At 41.1% G+C, this 23206-nt stretch overlaps 1 protein-coding gene across 1 annotated transcript in view; it reads left to right on the top strand.

Annotated features, from left to right (window-relative positions):
* Window positions 1-23206, top strand: part of LOC128658006 (rac GTPase-activating protein 1-like) — a 578168-nt gene that overhangs the window by 346701 nt on the left and 208261 nt on the right. Inside the window, exons 10-11 of the mRNA XM_053712449.1 lie at window positions 9861-10028; window positions 10109-10204. Of these exons, the coding sequence (XP_053568424.1) occupies window positions 9861-10028; window positions 10109-10204 (264 nt within the window). The remainder of the gene's footprint in view (window positions 1-9860; window positions 10029-10108; window positions 10205-23206) is intronic.

The following is a 23206-nucleotide window of genomic DNA, read 5'->3' on the forward strand; positions in this document are numbered from 1 at the left end:
TTTCACAAGGGTACAGAATAGGTTTCAAGGTAAGACCGCCTGTGAGAAGATTTTTCCTCTCACGCATTCCAGTAAATCCAGTGAAGGCTCAGGAGTTTCTGAAATGTGTTTCAGACCTAGAGTTAGCTGGGGTAATTATACCAGTTCCAGTTCTGGAACAGGGTCTGGGGTTTTATTCAAATCTATTCATTGTTCCAAAGAAAGAGAATTCTTTCAGACCAGTTCTGGACCTAAAAATATTGAATCGTTATGTAAGGATACCAACATTCAAAATGGTGACTATAAGAACTATTCTGCCTTTTGTTCAGCAAGGGCATTATATGTCTACAATAGACTTACAGGATGCATATCTTCATATTCCAATTCATCCAGATCACTATCAGTTTCTGAGATTCTCTTTTCTAGACAAGCATTACCAGTTTATTGCTCTTCCATTTGGCCTAGCAACAGCGCCAAGGATCTTTTCGAAGGTTCTCGGTGCCCTTCTCTCTGTAATCAGAGAACAGGGTATTGCGGTATTTCCTTATTTGGACGATATTTTGGTACTTGCTCAGTCTTTACATTCTGCAGAATCTCATACGAATCAACTTGTGTTGTTTCTTCAAAGACATGGTTGGAGGATCAATTTACCAAAGAGTTCCTTGATTCCTCAGACAAGAGTAACCTTTTTAGGTTTCCAAATAGATTCAGTGTCCATGACTTTGTCTCTGACAGAAAAGAGACGTCTGAAATTGGTTTCAGCCTGTCGAAACCTTCAGTCTCAATTGTTCCCTTCGGTAGCATTATGCATGGAAATTCTAGGTCTCATGACTGCTGCATCGGACGCGATCCCTTTTGCTCGTTTTCACATGAGACCACTCCAGCTTTGTATGCTGAACCAGTGGTGCAGGGATTATACAAGGATATCACAATTAATATCCTTATATCCCAATGTTCGATCATCTCTAACTTGGTGGATGGATCACCATCGTTTATTTCAAGAGGCCTCTTTTGTTCGTCCAACCTGGACTGTGATCTCAACAGATGCGAGTCTATCAGGTTGGGGAGCTGTATGGGGATCTCTGACAGTGCAGGGGGTTTGGGAATCTCAGGAGGCGAGATTACCAATCAACATTTTGGAACTTCGTGCGATTTTCAGAGCTCTTCAGTTCTGGCCTCTTCTGAAGAGAGAATCGTTTATTTGTTTTCAGACAGACAATGTCACAACCGTGGCATATGTCAATCATCAAGGTGGGACTCACAGTCCTCAAGCAATGAAAGAAGTATCTCGGATACTTGTATGGGCGGAATCCAGCCCCTGTCTAATTTCTGCTGTTCACATCCCAGGTGTAGACAATTGGGAAGCGGATTATCTCAGTCGCCAGACGTTACATCCGGGCGAATGGTCTCTTCATCCAGAGGTTTTTCTTCAGATTGTTCAAATCTGGGGTCTTCCAGAAATAGATCTGATGGCCTCTCATCTAAAATAGAAACTTCCCAGGTATCTGTCCAGATCCAGGGATCCTCAGGCGGAAGCAGTGGATGCGTTGTCACTTCCTTGGAGTTACCATCCTGCTTATATCTTTCCGCCTCTAGTTCTTCTTCCAAAAGTAATTTCCAAAATTCTAATGGAGCATTCATTTGTACTGTTGGTGGCTCCAGCATGGCCACACAGGTTTTGGTTTGCCGATCTCGTTCAGATGGCAAGTTGCCAACCTTGGACACTTCATTAAGGCCAGACCTTCTATCTCAAGGTCCATTTTTCCATCAGGATCTCAAATCATTAAATTTGAAGGTATGGAGATTGAACGCTTAATACTTAGTCATAGAGGTTTTCTCTGACTCAGTGATTAATACTATGTTACAGGCTCGTAAATCTGTATCTAGAAAGATTTATTATAGTGTTTGGAAGACTTACATTTCTTGGTGTTCTTCTCATAAATTCTCTTGGCAATCTAAGGGTTTGTCTGCAAGTTCTTTGAAAGGACAAATCTCTGCTCTTTCTGTTCTTTTTCACAGAAAGATTGCTAATCTTCCTGATATTCATTGTTTTGTACAGGCTTTGGTCTGTATCAAACCTGTCATTAAGTCAATCTCTCCTCCTTGGAGTCTTAATTTGGTTTTGAAAGCTTTGCAGGCTCCTCCGTTTGAGCCCATGCATTCTCTGGATATTAAATTACTTTCCTGGAAAGTGTTGTTCCTTTTGGCTATCTCTTCTGCTAGAAGAGTTTCTGAGTTATCTGCTCTTTCTTGTGAATATCCTTTTCTGATTTTTCATCAGGATAAAGCAGTGTTGCGGGCTTCATTTCAATTTTTACCTAAGGTTGTGAATTCTAACAACATTAGTAGAGAAATTGTTGTTCCTTCATTGTGTCCTAATCCTAAGAATTCTAAGGAAAGATTGTTACATTCTTTGGATGTAGTTAGAGCTTTGAAATACTATGTTGAAGCTACTAAAGATTTTAGGAAGACTTCCAGTCTATTTGTTATCTTTTCTGGTTCCAAGAAAGGTCAGAAGGCTTCTGCCATTTCTTTGGCGTCTTGGTTAAAGTCTTTGATTCATCATGCTTATGTGGAGTCGGGTAAATCCCCGCCTCAAAGGATTACGGCTCATTCTACTAGGTCAGTTTCTACTTCCTGGGCTTTTAGGAATGAAGCTTCTGTTGATCAGATTTGCAAAGCAGCAACTTGGTCTTCTTTGCATACTTTTACTAAATTCTACCATTTTTATGTGTTTTCTTCTTCTGAAGCAGTTTTTGGTAGAAAAGTACTTCAGGCAGCTGTTTCTGTTTGATTCGTCTGCTTATAATTTCAGTTTTTTTCATTATAAAGATCAAAACTTTTGATTTGGGTTGTGGATTATTTTCTTCAGCGGAATTGGCTGTCTTTATTTTATCCCTACCTCTCTAGTGACTCTTGCGTGGAAGTTCCACATCTTGGGTATCTGCTATCCCATACGTCACTAGCTCATGGACTCTTGCTAATTACATGAAAGAAAACATAATTTATGTAAGAACTTACCTGATAAATTTATTTCTTTCATATTAGCCAGAGTCCATTAGGCCCACCCTTTTTTGTGGTGGTTATGATTTTTTTGTATAAAGCACAATTATTCCAATTCCTTATTTTTGATGCTTTCGCTCCTTTCTTATCACCCCACTTCTTGGCTATTCGTTAAACTGAATTGTGGGTGTGGTGAGGGGTGTATTTATAGGCATTTTAAGGTTTGGGAAACTTTGCCCCTCCTGGTAGGAATGTATATCCCATACGTCACTAGCTCATGGACTCTTGCTAATATGAAAGAAATGAATTTATCAGGTAAGTTCTTACATAAATTATGTTTTTGCCATTCTGGCGCGTAGGGCGCTATGGCTTAAGTCCTGGTCAGCAGACTTTACTTCAAAGTCTAAGCTTCTTAACATCCCCTTCAAAGGACAGACCCTATTCGGGCCTGGCTTGAAGGAGATCATCTCTGACATTACCGGAGGAAAAGGTCACGCCCTTCCTCAGGATAGGTCCAATAAATTAAGGACTAAACAGAATAATTTTCGTTCCTTTCGAAACTTCAAGGGTGGCGCAGCTTCGGCTTCCTCTAATGCAAAACAAAAGGGAAATTTCGCCCAGTCCAAACCAGTCTGGAGACCTAACCAGACTTGGAACAAAGGGAAGCAGGCCAAAAAGCCTGCTGCTGCCTCTAAGACAGCATGAAGGAGTAGCCCCTGATCCGGGACCAGATCTAGTCGGGGCAGACTTTCTCTCTTCGCCCAGGCTTGGGCAAGAGACGTCCAGGATCCCTGGGCACTAGAGATTGTTTCCCAGGGATATCTTCTGGAATTCAAAGGTTCATCTCCAAAGGGGAGATTTAATCTCTCACAACTATCTGCAAACCAGATAAAGAGAGAGGCATTCTTACGTTGCGTTCAAGTCCTACTGGTTATGGGAGTGATCCACCCAGTTCCAAGGGAGGAACAGGGGCAGGGTTTCTATTCAAACCTGTTTATAGTTCCCAAAAAAGAGGGAACTTTCAGACCAATCTTGGATCTCAAGATCCTAAACAAATTTCTCAGGGTCCCATCCTTCAAGATGGAGACAATCCGAACCATCCTCCCTATGATCCAGGAGGGTCAATATATGACTACCGTGGACTTAAAGGATGCTTATCTCCACATTCCAATTCACAGAAAGCATTATCAGTTCCTCAGGTTCGCCTTCCTAGACAGGCATTACCAGTTTGTGGCTCTTCCCTTCGGGTTAGCCACGGCGCCAAGAGTCTTTACGAAGGTTCTAGGGTCCCTTCTGGCAGTTCTAAGGCCGCAGGGCATAGCGGTGGCTCCTTACCTAGACGACATTCTGATCCAGGCGTCGACTTTTCAAATCGCCAAGTCCCATACGGACATTGTTCTGGCCTTTCTTAGGTCTCACAGGTGGAAAGTAAACAGAGAAAAGAGTTCTCTCTCTCCTCTCACAAGAGTTTCCTTCCTAGGAACTCTGATAGATTCAGTAGAAATTAAAAAATTTCTGACATAGGTCAGGATATCAAAGCTTCTAACTTCCTTCCGTGTTCTTCATTCCACTTCTCGGCCGTCAGTGGCTCAATGTATGGAAATGATCGGCCTAATGGTAGCGGCAATGGACATAGTTCCGTTTGCCCGCCTACATCTCAGACCACTGCAACTTTGCATGCTCAATCAGTGGAATGGGGACTACACAGATTTGTGTCCTCTGTTAAATCTGGATCAAGAGACCAGGGATTCTCTTCTCTGGTGGTTATCTTGGGTCCATCTGTACAGGGGAATGAGTTTCCGCAGGCCAGAGTGGACTATAGTGACGACAGATGCCAGCCTTCTGGGCTGGGGCGCAGTCTGGAACTCCCTGAAGGCTCAGGGTTCGTGGACTCAGGAGGAAGCCCTCCTTCCGATAAACATTCTGGAACTCAGAGCGATATTCAATGCTCTTCAAGCTTGGCCTCAGCTAGCTGCGGTCAGATTAATCAGATTTCAGTCGGACAATATCACGACTGTAGCCTATATCAACCATCAGGGGGGAACAAGGAGTCCCCTGGCAATGATGGAGGTTTCCAAGATAATTCTATGGGCAGAGGTTCACTCTTGCCATCTCTCAGCTATCCATATCCCAGGAGTAGAGAACTGGGAGGTGGACTTTCTAAGTCGGCAGACCTTTCATCCGGGGGAGTGGGAACTCCACCCGGAGGTATTTGCCCAGCTGATTCAACTATGGGGCAAACCAGAACTGGATCTGATGGCGTCTCGTCAGAACGCCAAGCTTCCTTTCAAAGCTAAAAATAAGTCTAATTTTCGTTCCTTTCGCAATTTCAGGAACGGACCGGCTTCTACCTCTACAGCCACTAGGCAAGAGGGTAATGCACCCCAGCCCAAACCAGCATGGAAACCATTGCAAGGCTGGAACAAGGGTAAACAGGCCAAAAAACCTGCTGCTGCTACCAAGACAGCATGAAGGGGTAGCCCCCGATCCGGGACCGGATCTAGTAGGGGGCAGACTTTCTCTCTTTGCTCAGGCCTGGGCAAGAGATGTTCCGGACCCCTGGGCACTAGAAATTGTCTCTCAGGGGTATCTTCTAGAATTCAAGGACCTTCCTCCAAGGGGAAGGTTCCACATGTCTCGCTTATCTTTAGACCAGATAAAGAGACAGGCATTCTTACATTGCGTGGAAGACCTTTTAAAAATGGGAGTGATAAACCCAGTTCCAACAGCAGAACAAGGACTGGGATTTTACTCAAACCTGTTTGTAGTTCCCAAAAAGGAAGGAACTTTCAGGCCAATTCTGGATTTAAAGATCCTAAACAAATTCCTCAGAGTTCCATCATTCAAAATGGAAACCATTCGGACAATTTTACCAATGATCCAGGAGGGTCAATATATGACTACCGTGGACTTAAAGGATGCGTACCTGCATATTCCTATCCACAAAGATCACCATCAGTTTCTGAGGTTCGCCTTTCTGGACAAGCATTACCAGTTCGTGGCTCTTCCCTTCGGATTGGCCACTGCTCCCAGAATTTTCACAAAGGTGCTAGGGTCCCTTCTAGTGGTGCTAAGGCCAAGGGGCATTGCAGTAGCACCTTACCTAGACGACATTTTAATACAGGCGTCGTCCTTTCACAAAGCAAGGGCTCATACGGATATTGCTCTAGCCTTTCTAAGGTCTCACGGGTGGAAGGTGAACATGTCTCTGTCCCCGTTCACAAGGGTTACCTTCCTGGGAACAATAATAGACTCGGTAGAAATGGAAAATCTTTCTGAGAGAGGTCAGGAAATTAAAACTTTTGAACACTTGTCAAGTTCTTCAATCCATTCCTCAACCCTCCATAGCTCAGTGCATGGAGGTAATAGGACTAATGGTTGCGGCAATGGACGTGGTTCCTTTTGCTCGAATTCATTTAGGACCATTGCAACTGTGCATGCTCAAACAATGGAATGGGGATTATGCAGATTTGTCTCCCCAGATTCAGATGGACCAGCAAACCAGAGACTCACTCCTCTGGTGGTTGTCTCAGGATCACCTGTCTCAGGGAATGAGTTTCCGAAGACCGGAGTGGATCATTGTCACGACCGACGCCAGCCTCTTAGGCTGGGGCACGGTCTGGAAGTCCCTGAAGGCTCAGGGTCTATGGTCTCGGGAAGAATCACTTCTCCCGATAAACATTTTGGAATTGAGAGCGATATTCAATGCGCTCCAGGCATGGCCTCAACTAGCGGAGGCCAAATTCATCAGATTTCAGTCGGACCACATGACTGTAGCGTACATCAATCATCAGGGGGGAACAAAGAGTTCCCTGGCGATGAGGGAGGTATCCAAGATCATCAAATGGGCAGAGGATCACTACTGCAATCTATCAGCAATTCACATCCCAGGAGTGGACAACTGGGAAGCGGATTATCTGAGTCGTCAGACTTTCCATCTGGGGGAGTGGGAACTCCACCCGGAGGTTTTTGCTCAGCTGACCCAGCTATGGGGCATTCCAGATCTGGATCTGATGGCGTCACGTCAGAACTCCAAAGTTACCTGTTACGGGTCCAGGTCCAGGGATCCCAAGGCGACATTGGTAGATGCCTTAGTAGCGCCTTGGTCGTTCAATCTAGCTTATGTCTTTCCACCGTTTCCCCTTCTCCCCCGGCTAGTAGCCAGGATCAAACAGGAGAAGGCTTCGGTAATTCTGATAGCTCCGGCGTGGCCACGCAGGACTTGGTATGCAGACCTGGTGAATATGTCATCGGTTCCACCATGGAAGCTGCCTTTGAGGCAGGACCTTCTAATTCAAGGTCCATTCGAACATCCAAACCTAGTTTCTCTGCAACTGACTGCTTGGAGATTGAACGCTTGATTCTAGCTAAGCGTGGGTTTTCGGAATCGGTTATAGATACTCTGATCTAGGCTAGAAAGCCTGTCACCAGGAAAATTTACCATAAGATATGGCGGAAATATCTTTGCTGGTGCGAATCCAAGGGTTACTCATGGAGTAAGATTAGGATTCCAAGGATACTATCTTTTCTCCAAGAAGGATTGGAGAAATCTCTGTCAGCTAGTTCTTTAAAGGGACAGATATCTGCTCTGTCTGTTTTGTTACACAAGCGTCTGGCAGCCATGCCAGATATTCAGGCGTTTGTACAGGCTTTAGTCAGAATCAAGCCTGTCTACAGACCTGTGGCTCCTCCATGGAGTCTAAATTTAGTTCTTTCAGTTCTTCAAGGGGTTCCGTTTGAACCTCTACATTCCATAGATATTAAGTTACTATCTTGGAAAGTTTTGTTTTTAGTAGCTATTTCTTCTGCTAGAAGAGTTTCTGAATTGTCTGCTTTGCAGTGTAATTCGCCCTATCTGGTGTTTCATACAGATAAGGTCGTTTTACGTACCAAACCTGGTTTTCTTCCAAAAGTGGTTTCCAATAAGAATATCAACCAGGAAATAGTTGTTCCTTCTCTGTGTCCTAATCCAGTTTCTAACAAGGAACGTCTGTTACACAATCTTGATGTGGCTGAAAAGCATCATCCGGTTGGCTTATGAGACTGCTGGAAGGCAGCCTCCTGAACGAATTACAGCTCACTCTACTAGAGCTGTGGCTTCCACATGGGCTTTCAAGAATGAGGCTTCTGTTGAACAGATTTGTAAGGCAGCGACTTGGTCTTCACTGCATACGTTTGCCAAATTTTACAAATTCGATACTTTTGCTTCTTCGGAGGCTATTTTTGGGAGAGAGGTTTTGCAAGCAGTGTTGCCTTATGTTTAGGTTACCTGACTTGTTCCCTCCCTTCATCCGTGTCCTAAAGCTTTGGTATTGGTTCCCACAAGTAAGGATGAAGCCGTGGACCGGATACACCAATGTAGGAGAAAACAGAATTTATGTTTACCTGATAAATTTCTTTCTCCTACGGTGTATCCGGTCCACGGCCCGCCCTGGCATTTTGGTCAGGTTTAAATTTTTTTTTTGTAAACTACAGTCACCACTGCACCCTATGGTTCTCCTTTTTCTCCTAACCGTCGGTCGAATGACTGGGGGGGCGGAGCCTGAGGGGAGCTATATGGACAGCTCTGCTGTGTGCTCTCTTTGCCACTTCCTGTAGGGATTGAGAATATCCCACAAGTAAGGATGAAGCCGTGAACCGGATACACCGTAGGAGAAAGAAATTTATCAGGTAAACATAAATTCTGTTTTTTTCATTCTAGTAAATATTAGAACATATTTGCAACGTTGTCAGTAGCCTTTATCTGGGAGGTCTTATTACTATTTGATCAAGAGAGTGAGAGAAATCAAAATGCATACTTAAAGGAACAGTCTTGTCAAAATTTTAATTTTCTTGAATCCGAGTAATTTTAAACATCTTTCCAATTTACTTTTATCAAAATTTGCTTTGTTCATTTGGTTTTCTTTGTTGAAAGCTAAGCATAGGAAGGCTCATGCTAATTTATAAGCCCTTGAAGGCTGCATTTTGACAGTTTTTTTACAACTAGACAGCCCTAGTTCATGTGTGCCATATAGCTAACATTGTGCTCACTCCCGTAGAGTTATTTATGAGTCAGCACCGTTTGGCTAAAATCATGTCAAATAACTAAAATAAGGGTGCTGTCTGCAGAGGCTTAGAGAGAAGGTAATCACAAAGGAGAAAAAGTGAATTAATATAACAGTGTTGGTTATACAAAACTGGGTAATGGGTAATAAAGAGATTATCTTTAAAAATAAATATTCTGGAGTAGACTGTCCCTTTAAATCGACATGAAACCCACATTTTTTTCTTTCATGATCCAAGTAGAGGATGCAATTCTAAAGAATTTTCTAATGTACTTCTTTAATCTAATTTTCCTTTGTTGAAGGAGCAGCAATGCACTACCGGGAGCTAGCTGAATCATCAGGTGAGTCAATGAGAAGATATATATAAATATATATAAATATATATATATATATATATATATATATATATATATATATATATATATATGTGTGCAGTAACCAATCAGCAGTTAACTCCCAATAGTGCATTTTTGCTCCTGAGCCTACCTAGGTATGCTTTTCAACAAAAGTTACTAAGAAAATGAAGCAAATTAGATAACATAAGTGAATTAGATAGAAATTGCATGCTCTATTTGAATCAAGAAAGAAAAATGTTAGGTTTAATATAACTTTTAAAGATTTAAATCCCTTTATTCACACTAAGTGTAACACCAGACTTGATCTTTAATTTATGTTTCTTAGATTTCATTTTATTGTCTGAAAATATGTGTATGGTAAAAATTCCTTTCTCCTTTTACCTACAGTTAGGTCATTGGTAAATGTATTATTGAAGCTGTTCACAATGTCTTGCTGGTAAAGTCAAGGAATCTGTTTGCTGGGGTTCTCTTCATATAGGTAATTCGATCAGAGCTCTGCACGGTATGTGGCAAGAAGACTCGTTTTGGAAAAATGTATTTAAAGTGCAGGGACTGCCGAATTCTACTACACCCAGAATGCAGGGATTACTGTTCAAATGTGTGCTCCTCTAAACTCATTCAGAACATACGTCCCAAAAACGGGCAGGTAAAGGTTTTATAATCTTTTATAAATCTGTTCTTAAAATATCATCTGTTCTTTCATTAATAAATGTTATTTTATTACAGGGAGTACTAGCTGACTTTGCTCCAACTACATCTCCCAGGATACCAAGCCTAGTGATCCAGTGTGTTCATGAAATCGAGAAACGTGGGTTAAGTGAGGTGATGATCTTCAGATAAGCAGTTTGATTTTGTAAACTATTTTTCTAAGATGTAAAAAAAACTGTATATTTGTATTTCTTAATTTGTTGCTCCTAGGATTAGCTCATGTTTGACAGGTCAGATACAAAAATTCTCGTACTTTAATATCTACTATTTGGCAATCATTCAGAGAAACTCAGAGCCTTCACTGTAAAATGTTTGCATTCTTTTTGGCTATGCTTGAATAAAAGGGACATAATACTTTTGCTCTGTTCCATATAAAACTAAATCTTTCAGTGTGTTTCTATTGTCTTTTTTTATAAATATGGTTCCTGAGCTGAAAAAAACATGTTTCTTTCCTACAGATGGTGAGAGTCCATGATCCATTACTTCTAGAAATTACTCTTCCCTACAACTAGGAGGCGGCACTGATTCCCAAACCCCAAGAACTCTATAAAACCCCTCCCACCTCACAGGTACCTCAGTCTTTACTTTGCCTTCGCTGGAGGTATTCAAAGAATGCAGATGTGCATTAAATTCTTCAGAGAGGGGTTCTCAATCTATATTGTGGCCCGGTTTCCCCTCAAAGTACATTGTTTGTCAGAGGAATGTATATGGGTTGTTGTTTTTCACTTCATGGGAAATCTGTTACAGACCCTTCATAATTAGTCACAGGGACTTGTCTTTTGCCTTCTTCTATGGATCTACAATATACTCGTATTCACTAACCTCTGCTGATATGTTTCAGTACTGGTTTGGCTTTCTACTGGTTGTTTGCTTGTGGACAAGTGTTTATTGGTAAGTATACATTTTTAACATTTAGACATTCTATTGCCTTGTTATGGACATTTATTGTTTGTTATATATAGCCCTGGAAGTGAATCTTTACATTATTTCCCTTGCTGTTTTACGCGTGTCAGGTTTTTCTTTCCTAAGATATGGTGAGTCCAGGGAATCATAAATTAGTATTGGGAATATCACTCCTGGCCAGCAATATGAGGCAAAGAGCACTACAGCAAAGCTGCTATATATGTCACTTCCCTTACCCATAATCCCCAGTCATTCTCTTTGCCTGCGGTGCAAGGAGGTGGTGAAGTTTTGGTGTCTGATCTACAATCAAGATTTTTTTTTTAAGCAGAGTAGGTTTGCTCTGATCTTTCTAAAGGGTCTAGCTTTAGCCCATGTCAGTCTCTTCAGTAGGGCAGTGGTGGCTTTTAAGCAATTGGGAACTTGTGGGGTACAATCCTCACTGCGTTTTCCCAAAACATTTTGCTGCCCTGTTTAGATAGCCTGAGTAAGTTTACTCAGTCTTTCTGTATTTCCACAGGTCCATGTGAGAGATGGCATCCTCTCAAACCAGGTGAGCTGTACTGCCGCCGAACAGATAAATATTAAAGGGACAGTCAACCCCATAATGTTTGTGGTTTTAAAAGATAGATAATCCCTTAATTAACAATTGCCCAGTTTTGCATAACCAGCACAGTTATAATTATACACGTTTTACCTCTGTAATTACCTTGTATCTAAGACTCAGCAGACTGCCCCCTTATTTCAGTTCTTTTGACAGACTTGCATTTTAGGCAATCAGAGCTGTCTCCATGGTAAATTCACGTGCATGAGCTCAATGTTATCTATATGAAACATGTGAACTAATGCCCTCTAGTGGTGATTAATTATCAAAATGCATTTAGATTAGAGGCGGCCTTCAAGGTCTAAGAAATTAGCATATGAACAGCCTAGGTTTAGCTTTCAACTAAGAATAACAAGAGAACAAAGCAAAATTGATGATAAAAGTAAGAGAGTTACTTTGCAAGATATTGCTGCGGTATCTGAGGCGCTGTCTGCTTTTCCCAATCTGCAGGGAAAACGCAAAAGGAAATTTAAAGAAACAGTAAGGTTTTTGATCCTGAGGTGGCTAATCAAAGTATTTCCTCTCAGAAGTCTGAGGATGAAGATTCCTCGGTTTGCATCTGAGGGTGAAATTTCGGACTCAGGCAGTATAATTCCTTCTGCTGATGCTGAAGTTGAGTCCTTCAGATTTAAGCTGGAACACCTCCGCTTGTTACTTAAGGAGGTTTTGGTTACCTTGGATGACTCCTATACTACTATCGTTGTTAACCCTAAGAAGTCTAGTAAGCTGAACATGTATTATGATTTTCCCTCTGCGGTCGAAGTATTGCCTGTTCCAGATCGTGCTTCTGAGATTATTGCACAAGAATGGGAGAGAGCTGGTATTCCTTTTTCTCCTTCTCCAATTTTTAAGAAGATGTTTCCTATAGCTGACTCTATTAAGGAATTTTGGCAAATGGTTCCTAAGATGGAAGGAGCTATTTCCATTTTGGCTAAGAGGACTACTATTCCCATAGAGCAGTACTTTCCAAAATGTGTGTCGTGACAGTGTGTCGGTGGCAGTGTGTAGATGTGTTCCTGCTTCAGCAAAAATGTTTTTGAATTTAAAATTATTTTTACTTTTTTTTTATTTTCGACTTTCCGCCTGCCTGCTACGCATATCACATGGTTGACACGTGATTAATACCTAGTGAGTCATAGATTATCTTAACCTATTGGCACAGCTTGGGGGGAACTGAAACTATTACCATTGGCTGAACATTGGCTTCTGACTGCACTTGTAGACTCCTCAATCAGCTCATGACTGCATGTGTAGTCAGTGAGTGGGACAGCAGTGTGTTTGCAGCGCGGGCAGTAGTCAGTCACACTCGTAGAGCTCTGAGTACAGCAGCTTAAATGCTGAGCTGAAGTCAGAAGTCAAAATGTTTGTTTTTTTTGCAGCTAGCTCCCAGTAATGCATTGCTGCTCCTGCTCTTGATATATGGATAGGAAATGGAAGCTTAAAAATGCTTTATGAAGAAATGCGAGTATCTTTATCTAATATTCCACTAAATATTCAGAAACCGTGTTCATCCCATCAATCTTATACATCTCATTAAAATAGTAAGTAGCTATTGGTGGTGGTAACATTTTTTTTAATTCTTGCACATACTTTATATACTGTTACTTGTAAATACATTTTGTTATTATATAATTTATGTATGTGTCCGTATCTCTTAAAACCAAGTTAGTTTAACCTCCTGTTTGCTTGTACAAACTGAATTACTGTGTCACAAAATGATGTAGGTCTAAAAGTGTGTCCCCAACATGAAAAGTTTGGAAAGCTCTGCCATAGAGGATAGTTGTTCCTTTAAGGATCCAATGGATAAGAAATTTGAGGCATTATTAAAGAAAATGTATGTTCACCAACGTCTTCAATGGCAGCCTGCGGTGTGTATTGCTACTGTTACCAGTGATGCAGCTTACTGGTTTGATGCCTTGTCTGATTCTATTCAGACAGATACTCCACTTCAGGCTCTTAAGTTAGCCAATTATTTTATTACAGATGCTTCCTTACAGGTCATTAAACTGGGAGCAAAAATATCTGGTTTTGTGGTTCTAGCTCACAGAGCCCTTTGGTTAAAAACCTGGTCTGCGAATGTTTCTTCTAAGTCTGTTATTAGCTATTCCCTACAAGGGTAAGACCTTGTTTGGGCCTGGTTTGGCTGAAATTATTTCAGATATCACAAGTGGAAAGGGATCTTTTCTTCTTCAAGATAGAAAGAATAAGCAGAAAGGACGTCTGAGTAATATTCATTCCTTTTGTAACTTTAGAGGTAAAACCTCCGCTTCTTCTTCCAAGCAGGAACTATCCAAGTCTTCACGGAAGTCTGGTCAGTCTTGGAATGAGGGGAAACAGTCTAAGAAGCCTGCGGCTGACTCCAAGTCAGCATGAAGGGTCGTCCCCCGATCCAGGAATGGATCTAGTAGGGGACAGGCTTTCTCAATTTGCTCAGGCTTGGATGTGAGGTGTCCCAGACCTGTGGGCCGTGGAAATCTCAGGAGTACAAGATAGAATTCAAGACTTTTCCTCCCAGAGGCAGGTTTCTTCTCTCAAGATTATCTGTAGACCAGATAGAGAGAAAGTTGTTCTTAAATTGTATCAAGGATCTTTTTGCCCTGGGAGTTATAGTTCCAGTTCCTCCGCAGAAACAAGGTCTGGGATTTTATTCAAATCTGTTTGTGGCTCCCAAGAAAGAGGGGACTTTCAGACCTATTTTAGACCTAAAGTGTTTAAACATGTTCCTCAGAGTACCGTCCTTCAAGATGGAGACTATATGTTCCATTCTTCCTTTGGTTCAAGATGGTCAGTTTATGACAACCGTAGACTTAAAGGATGTGTACCTTCATGTTCCCATTCACCGGGGTCATCACAAGTTTCTAAGGTTTGCTTTCTTAGACAATCATCTTCAGTTTGTTGCTCTTCCTTTTGGCCTTGCCACAGCTCCCAAAATTTTCTTAAAGGTCCTGGGGGCTCTTTTGGTCTCGGGGCATTGCCGTTGCGCCTTATCTGGACGACGTTCTGGTTCAGGCCCCGTCTTTTCAACAATCAAACTCTCATACGGAGATCTTGTTGTCTTTTTTTCGCTCCCACGGTTGGAAGGTAAATCTGGGAAAGAGTTCTCTGATTCCGGCCACAAGAGTAGTGTTTTTAGGGACCATAATAGACTCCCTACTAGTGAAAATATTTCTGACAGAGGTCAGAAAAACAAAGATCTTTGACTCTTGTCTTGTCCTTCAGTCCTCTCCTCGGTCGTCCGTGGCTCTATGTATGGAGATAATTGGTCTGATGGTAGCTTCCATGGACATCATTCCATTTGCTCGGTTCCATCTCAGACCTCTGCAGTTATGCTTGTTAAGGCAATGGAACGGGGACTATGCAGATGTGTCTCCGCAAATAGTTCTGGATCAGGCGACAAGGCACTCTCTTCTGTGGTGGTTGTCTCGGGAACACCAGGGAACTTGCTTTCGCAGACCTTCCTGGGTGATTGTGACCACGGATGCCAGGCTTATAGGTTGGGGAGAAATATAGGGGTCATTGAAGACTCAGGGTCTTTGGACTTGGGAGGAGTCGGTTCTCCCTATAAACATTTTAGAACTGAGAGCGATTTTCAATGCTCTACTGGCCTGGCTTCTGTAAGCCTTAGCCCGGTTTATCAGGTTCCAGTAGGACAACTTAACATTGGTGGTGTACGTCAACCACCAGGGGGAACTCGGAGTTCCTTGGCCAGGACAGAGGTGGCCTGGATAATTCAGTGGGTGGAGTCTCACATCTGTTGTCTTTCTGCGATCCACATCCCAGGAGGGGACAATTTGGAGGCGGATTTTCGGAGTCAGACCTTTCATCTGGGGGAGTGCAAACTCCATCCGGAAGTATTTTCCAGTTTAATCCTCAATTGGGGGCAACCAGAACTGAATCTCATGGCTTCTAGGCAGAATGCCAAGCTTCTGAGGTACGGCTCGAGGTCAAGGGATCCACAGGCTTTCTGGACAGATGATCAGGCAGTCCCTTGGAATTTCAATCTAGCATACATATTTCCTCCCCTGCCAAGAGTCATTGCTCAGATCAAGCAGGAGAGGGCATCAGTTATTCTCATAGCGCCGGCGTGGCCTGGCAGGATCTGGTATGCTGATCTAGTGGAAATGTCGTCTCTACCTCTGTGGAGACTCCCTCTGAGAAAGGACCTTCTACTTCAGGGTCCTTTTCTTCATCCAAATCTTGTTTCTCTGAAGCTGACTGCTTGATGATTGAATGCTTGATTTTATCTAAGCGTGGGTTTTCAGAGTCTGTCATTGAGACCATGATTCAGGCTCATAAGCCTGTGACAAGAAAGATTTACTATAAGATATGGCGTAAATATCTGTATTGGTGTGAATCCAGAGGCTACTCTTAGGAGTAGAGTCAGGATTCCTAGGATTGTCTTTTCTCCAGGAAGGTCTGTTTGATTCTCCTTATCTTAATTTTCATTCTGATAAATGGTTTTACGTACTAAATTAGGTTTCTTTCATGTAATTAGCAAGAGTCCATGAGCAAGTGACGTATAGGATATACATTCCTACCAGGAGGGGCAAAGTTTCCCAAACCTCAAAATTCCTATAAATACACCCCTCACCACACCCACAAATCAGTTTTACAAACTTTGCCTCCTATGGAGGTGGTGAAGTAAGTTTGTGCTAGATTCTACGTTGATATGCGCTCCGCAGCAGGTTGGAGCCCGGTTTTCCTCTTAGCGTGCAGTGAATGTCAGAGGGATGTGAGGAGAGTATTGCCTATTTGAATTCAATGATCTCCTTCTACGGGGTCTATTTCATAGGTTCTCTGTTATCGGTCATAGAGATTCATCTCTTACCTCCCTTTTCAGATCGACGATATACTCTCATTTATATACCATTACCTCTGCTGATTTTCGTTTCAGTACTGGTTTGGCTTTCTACAACATGTAGATGAGTGTCCTGGGGTAAGTAAGTCTTATTTTCTGTGACACTCTAAGCTATGGTTGGGCACTTTTTTATAAAGTTCTAAATATATGTATTCAAACATTTATTTGCCTTGACTCAGGATGTTCAACATTCCTTATTTCAGACAGTCAGTTTCATATTTGGGATAATGCATATGAATAAATCAATTTTTTTCTTACCTTAAAAATTTGTCTTTTTCCCTGTGGGCTGTTAGGCTCGCGGGGGCTGAAAATGCTTCATTTTATTGCGTCATTCTTGGCGCAGACTTTTTTGGCGCAAATTTTTTTTTTCGGTTTCCGCCGTCATACGTGTCGCCGGAAGTTGCGTCATTTTTGACGTTCTTTTGCGCCAAAAGTGTCGGCGTTCTGGATGTGGCGTCATTTTTGGCGCCAAAAGCATTTAGGCGCCAAATAATGTGGGCGTCATTTTTGGCGCTAAAAAAATATGGGCGTCACTATTGTCTCCACATTATTTAAGTCTCATTTTTTATTGCTTCTGGTTGCTAGAAGCTTGTTCACTGGCATTTTTTTCCCATTCCTGAAACTGTCATTTAAGGAATTTGATCAATTTTGCTTTCTATGTTGTTTTTTCTATTACATATTGCAAGATGTCCCACGTTGAAACTGAGTCAGAAGATACTTCTGGAAAATCGCTGCCTGGGGCTGGAGCTACCAAAGCTAAGTGTATCTGCTGTAAACTTATGGTATCTGTTCCTCCAGCTGTTTGTACTGTTTTGTCATGACAAACTTGTTAATGCAGATAATATTTCCTTTAGTACTGTTACATTACCTGTTGCAGTTCCATCAACATCTAATGTTCAGAGTGTTCCTGATAACATAAGAGATTTTGTTTCTAAATCCATTAAGAAGGCTATGTCTGTTATTCCGCCTTCTAGTAAACGTAAAAAGTCTTTTAAAACTTCTCAATTTTCAGATGAATTTTTAAATGAACATCATCATTCTGATTCTGATAATGGTTCTTCTGGTTCAGAGGATTCTGTCTCAGAGGTTGATGCTGATAAATCTTCATATTTATTTAAAATGGAATTTATTCATTCTTTACTTAAAGAAGTCCTAATTGCATTAGAAATTGAGGATTCTGGTCCTCTTGATACTAAATCTAAATGTTTAGATAAGGTTTTTAAATCTCCTGTAGTTATTCCAGAAGTTTTTCCTGTCCCTAGTGCTATTTCTGAAGTAATTTCCAGGGAATGGAATAATTTGGGAAATTCATTTACTCCTTCTAAATGTTTTAAGCAATTATATCCTGTGCCATCTGACAGATTAGAGTTTTGGGACAAAATCCCTAAAGTTGATGGGGCTGTCTCTACTCTTGTTAAGCGTACTACTATTCCTACGGCAGATGGTACTTCCTTTAAGGATCCTTTAGATAGGAAAATGGAATCCTTTCTAAGAAAAGCTTACTTGTGTTCAGGTAATCTTCTTAGACCTGCTATATCTTTAGCGGATGTTGCTGCAGCTTCATCTTTTGGTTAGAAGCTTTAGCGCAACAAGTAACAGATCATAATTCTCATAGCATTTTTATTCTTCTTCAACATGCTAATAATTGTATTTGTGATGCCATCTTTGATATCATTAGAGTTGATGTCAGGTATATGTCTCTAGCTATTTTAGCTAGAAGAGCTTTATGGCTTAAAACTTGGAATGCTGATATGTCTTCTAAGTCTACTCTGCTTTTCCTTTCTTTCCAGGGTAATAATCATTTTCGTTCCTTTCGTCACAACAAGGAACAAAAACCTGATCCTTCATCCTCAGGAGCGGAATCAGTTTGGAAACCATCTCCAGTCTGGAATAAATCCAAGCCTTTTAGAAAATCAAAGCCAGCTCTTAAGTCCACATGAAGGTGCGGCCCTCATTCCAGCTCAGCTGGTAGGGGGCAGATTACGTTTTTTCAAAGAAATTTGGATCAATTCCGTTCACAATCTTTGGATTCAGAACATTGTTTCAGAAGGGTACAGAATTGGCTTCAAGATAAGGCCTCCTGCAAAGAGATTTTTTCTTTCCCGTGTCCCAGTAAATCCAGCGAAGGCTCAAGCATTTCTGAAATGTGTTTCAGATCTAGAGTTGACTGGAGTAATTATGCCAGTTCCAGTTCTGGAACAGGGACTGGGGTTTTATTCAAATCTCTTCATTGTACCAAAGAAGGAAAATTCCTTCAGACCATTTCTGGATCTAAAAATATTGAATCGTTATGTAAGGATACCAACATTCAAAATGGTAACTGTAAGGACTATCCTGCCTTTTGTTCAGCAAGGGCATTATATGTCTACAATAGATTTACAGGATGCATATCTGCATATTCCGATTCATCCAGATCACTATCAGTTTCTGAGATTCTCTTTCCTAGACAAGCATTACCAGTTTGTGGCTCTGCCGTTTGGCCTAGCTACAGCTCCAAGAATTTTTACGAAGGTTCTCGGTGCCCTTCTGTCTGTAATCAGAGAACAGGGTATTGTGGTATTCCTTATTTGGACGATATCTTGGTATCTCAGGAGGTGAGATTACCGATCAATATTTTGGAACTCCGTGCAATTTTTCAGAGCTCTTCAGTCTTGGCCTCTTCTAAAGAGAGAATCGTTCATTTGTTTTCAGACAATGTCACAACTGTGGCATACATCAATCATCAAGGAGGGACTCGCAGTCCTCTGGCTATGAAAGAAGTATCTCGAATTCTGGTATGGGCGGAATCCAGCTCCTGTCTAGTTTCTGCGGTTCTTATCCCAGGTATAGACAATTGGGAAGCGGATTATCTCAGTCGCCAAACGTTACATCCGGGCGAATAGTCTCTTCACCCAGAGGTATTTCTTCAGATTGTTCAAATGTGGGGACTTCCAGAAATAGATTTGATGGCCTCTCATCTAAGCAAGAAACTTCCCAGGTATCTGTCCAGATCCAGGGATCCTCAAGCGGTAGCAGTGGATGCATTGTCACTTCCTTGGAAGTATCATCCTGTCTATATCTTTCCGCCTCTAGTTCTTCTTCCAAGAGTAATCTCCAAAATTCTGAAGGAATGCTCGTTCTGCTGGTAGCTCCAGCATGGCCTCACAGTTTTTGGTATGTGGATCTTGTCCGGATGGCCTCTTGCCAACCGTGGACTCTTTCATTAAGGCCAGACCTTCTGTCGCAAGGTCCTTTTTTCCATCAGGATCTCAAATCCTTAAATTTAAAGGTATGGAGATTGAACGCTTGATTCTTAGTCAAAGAGGTTTCTCTGACCCTGTGATTAATACTATGTTACAGGCTCGTAAATCTGTATCTAGAGAGATATATTATAGAGTCTGGAAGACTTATATTTCTTGGTGTCTTTCTCATCATTTTTCCTGGCATTCTTTTAGAATTCCGAGAATTTTACAGTTTCTTCAGGATGGTTTAGATAAAGGTTTGTCCGCAAGTTCCTTGAAAGGACAAATCTCTGCTCTTTCTGTTCTTTTTCACAGAAAGATTGCTAATCTTCCTGATATTCATTGTTTTGTACAAGCTTTGGTTCGTATAAAACCTGTCATTAAGTCAATTTCTCCTTCAAGCTCCTCCGTTTGAACCTATGCATTCATTGGACATTAAATAACTTTCTTGGAAAGTTTTGTTCCTTTTTGCCATCTCTTCTGCCAGAAGAGTTTCTGAATTATCTGCTCTTTCTTGTGAGTCTCCTTTTCTGATTTTTCACCAGGATAAGGCGGTGTTGCGAACTTCTTTTAAATTTTTTACCTAAGGTTGTGAATTCCAACAACGTTAGTAGAGAAATTGTGGTTCCTTCATTATGTCCTAATCCTAAGAATTCTAAGGAGAAATCATTGCATTCTTTGGATGTAGTTAGAGCTTTGAAATATTATGTTGAAGCTACTAAGAATTTCCGAAAGACTTCTAGTCTATTTGTTATCTTTTCCGGTTCTAGGAAAGGTCAGAAGGCCTCTGCCATTTCTTTGGCATCTTGGTTGAAATCTTTAATTCATCATGCTTATGTCGAGTCGGGTAAAACTCCGCCTCAAAGGATTTCAGCTCATTCTACTAGGTCAGTTTCTACTTCCTGGGCGTTTAGGAATGAAGCTTCGGTTGATCAGATTTGCAAAGCAGCAACTTGGTCTTCTTTGCATACCTTTACTAAATTCTACCATTTTGAAGTGTTTTCTTCTTCTGAAGCTGTCTTTGGTAGAAAAGTACTTCAGGCAGCTGTTTCAGTTTGATTCTTCTGCTTATATTTTCAGTTTTTTTCTTTATAAGATTTAAACTTTATTTTTGGGTGTGGATTTTTTTCAGCGGAATTAGCTGTCTTTATTTTATCCCTCCCTCTCTAGTGACTCTTGCGTGGAAGATCCACATCTTGGGTAGTCATTATCCCATACGTCACTAGCTCATGGACTCTTGCTAATTACATGAAAGTAAACATAATTTATGTAAGAACTTACCTGATAAATTCATTTCTTTCATATTAGCAAGAGTCCATGAGGCCCACCCTTTTTTTTTTGTGGTGGTTCTGATTTTTTTATATAAAGCACAATTATTCCAATTCCTTATATTTATGCTTCACACTTTTTTCTTATCACCCCACTTCTTGGCTATTCGTTAAACTGATTTGTGGGTGTGGTGAGGGGTGTATTTATAGGCATTTTGAGGTTTGGGAAACTTTGCCCCTCCTGGTAGGAATGTATATCCCATACGTCACTAGCTCATGGACTCTTGCTAATATGAAAGAAATTAATTTATCAGGTAAGTTCTTACATAAATTGTTTTCCTACCTATGGTTGTTTCAAACAAGAATATTAATCAGGAGATTGTGGTTCCTTCTTTGTGTCCTAATCCTCCTTCTCCTAAGGAGCATTTGTTGCACAACCTAGATGTTGTGCGTGCATTGAAGTTCTATCTTCAGGCGACTAAGAACTTTCGTCAGTCTTCTGCTTTGTTTGTTATTCTGGGAAGCGTAACAGTCGGAAAGCTACGGCTACTTCTTTCTCTTTGGCTAAGGATTATTATTTGTTTGGCCTATGAGACTGCTGGACAGCAACCTCCTGAGAGAATCACTGCTCATTCCACAAGGGCTGTTTCTTCTTCATGGGCATTTAAAAATGAATCTTCTGTTGAACAGATTTGCAAGGCTGTAACTTGGTCCTCTCTACATACTTTTTCAAAGTTTTATAAATTTGATACTTTTGCCTCTGCTGAGGCTTCTTTTGGGAGAAGGGTTCTTCAAGCGGTGGTGCCTTCTTCTACCTCTCTTGTCCCTCCCTTATCTGTGTCCTCTAGCTTGGGTATTGATTCCCACTAGTAATTGATGATTCCGTGGACTCACCATATCTTAAGAAAGAAAACATAATTTATGCTTACCTGATAAATTTATTTATTTCCGGATATGGTGAGTCCACGCCCACCCTTTATTTAAGACAGTTATTTTTTCTAAAACCTCAGGCATCTCTACACTTTTGTGTTATCATCTCTTTCCATTTTTCCTTCGGTCGAATGACTGGGGATTATGGGTAAGGGAAGTGACCTATATAGCAGCTTTGCTTTAGTGCTCTTTGCCTCTTCCTGCTGGTCAGGAGTGATATTCCCACTAGTAATTGATGATTCCTTTGACTCACCATATCCGGAAATACATTTATGAGGTTTTTGCGCTTCGGCTCTATGCATATCTGAATAATGCAGACCTGTTAAGGTCCGCTTAAGGGGGATTATGCACTTCGGGTTAGGGCACACATGTCCTCGGCTATGAGCACGTTGGGTTTTGGCACGCTAAATTCCATTATAATTGTCATTTCTTTCACATGCATTATTTGATACTGCTGAGCATTATCTGTGCTTCGGATGTGAAGTTTACATGTTTGTTTTGCAGTTTGGCTTAGCATTCATTATACCTGTAAGCTACTTTACTTTTTTACATTCCTCAAGACCTTTTTATGGGGTTTTAGTGTTTATTGAGAAAAATGTATAGTGTTCTGCACCACGTGAAAAAAACGCACAAGCCTAACACAATCATTCTCAATATAGGTTATACTAGTGTATGTAAGGAGCGCCTCCTTTAGAAAGGGGTGGCTTAAGTGCGAAAAGAGTTACAAAAATGCGTGGTGCAATTAAATGACAAAAAACAAAGAGTATACTGAATGTATTGTATAAGTGCGTGATGAATAATTGTGTATGACATATTCTTCACGCACTTATACAATACATTTAGTATACTCATTTTTTTGTCATTTAATTGCACATCTGTAAAAGTATTGTAGCGCATTTTTGTTACCCTTTCAAGTAGGGTATACATATCTATGCCGCACGTAAGCCATCCCTTTCTAAAGGAGGCGCTCCTTACATACACTTGTATAACTTTTAGTGTTTATTGCTTTGCTTTGTCAATGCTATAATGGAGCTGTCTGATTCTGTCTCTAAATTTACCTTAGAAGCTGAGTCTCCTGAACACTTTTTTACCATTATTGTAAAAATGCTGAGGTCTCTCTTCCAGCTAATTTATGTGACCCATGTTTGAAAATGTTAATGCTTTAAGCTAATGCTTCTTCTATGGGTATAACTGCTCTTTCTGTCTTCACTACAGGAGAATGCTGGGTATATCGCCTATTGTGCAGATGCTTCTGAGGCGCTGGCTAGTCTCCTGCCTTCAAGCAAGTGTAAAAGGTCAGTTCAGATTTTACCTTTTAGTAGTACTATGCCTCCT

This window comes from Bombina bombina, chromosome 1 (genome assembly GCF_027579735.1).
Source record: "Bombina bombina isolate aBomBom1 chromosome 1, aBomBom1.pri, whole genome shotgun sequence".
In the NCBI taxonomy this organism is placed as follows: domain Eukaryota; kingdom Metazoa; phylum Chordata; class Amphibia; order Anura; family Bombinatoridae; genus Bombina; species Bombina bombina.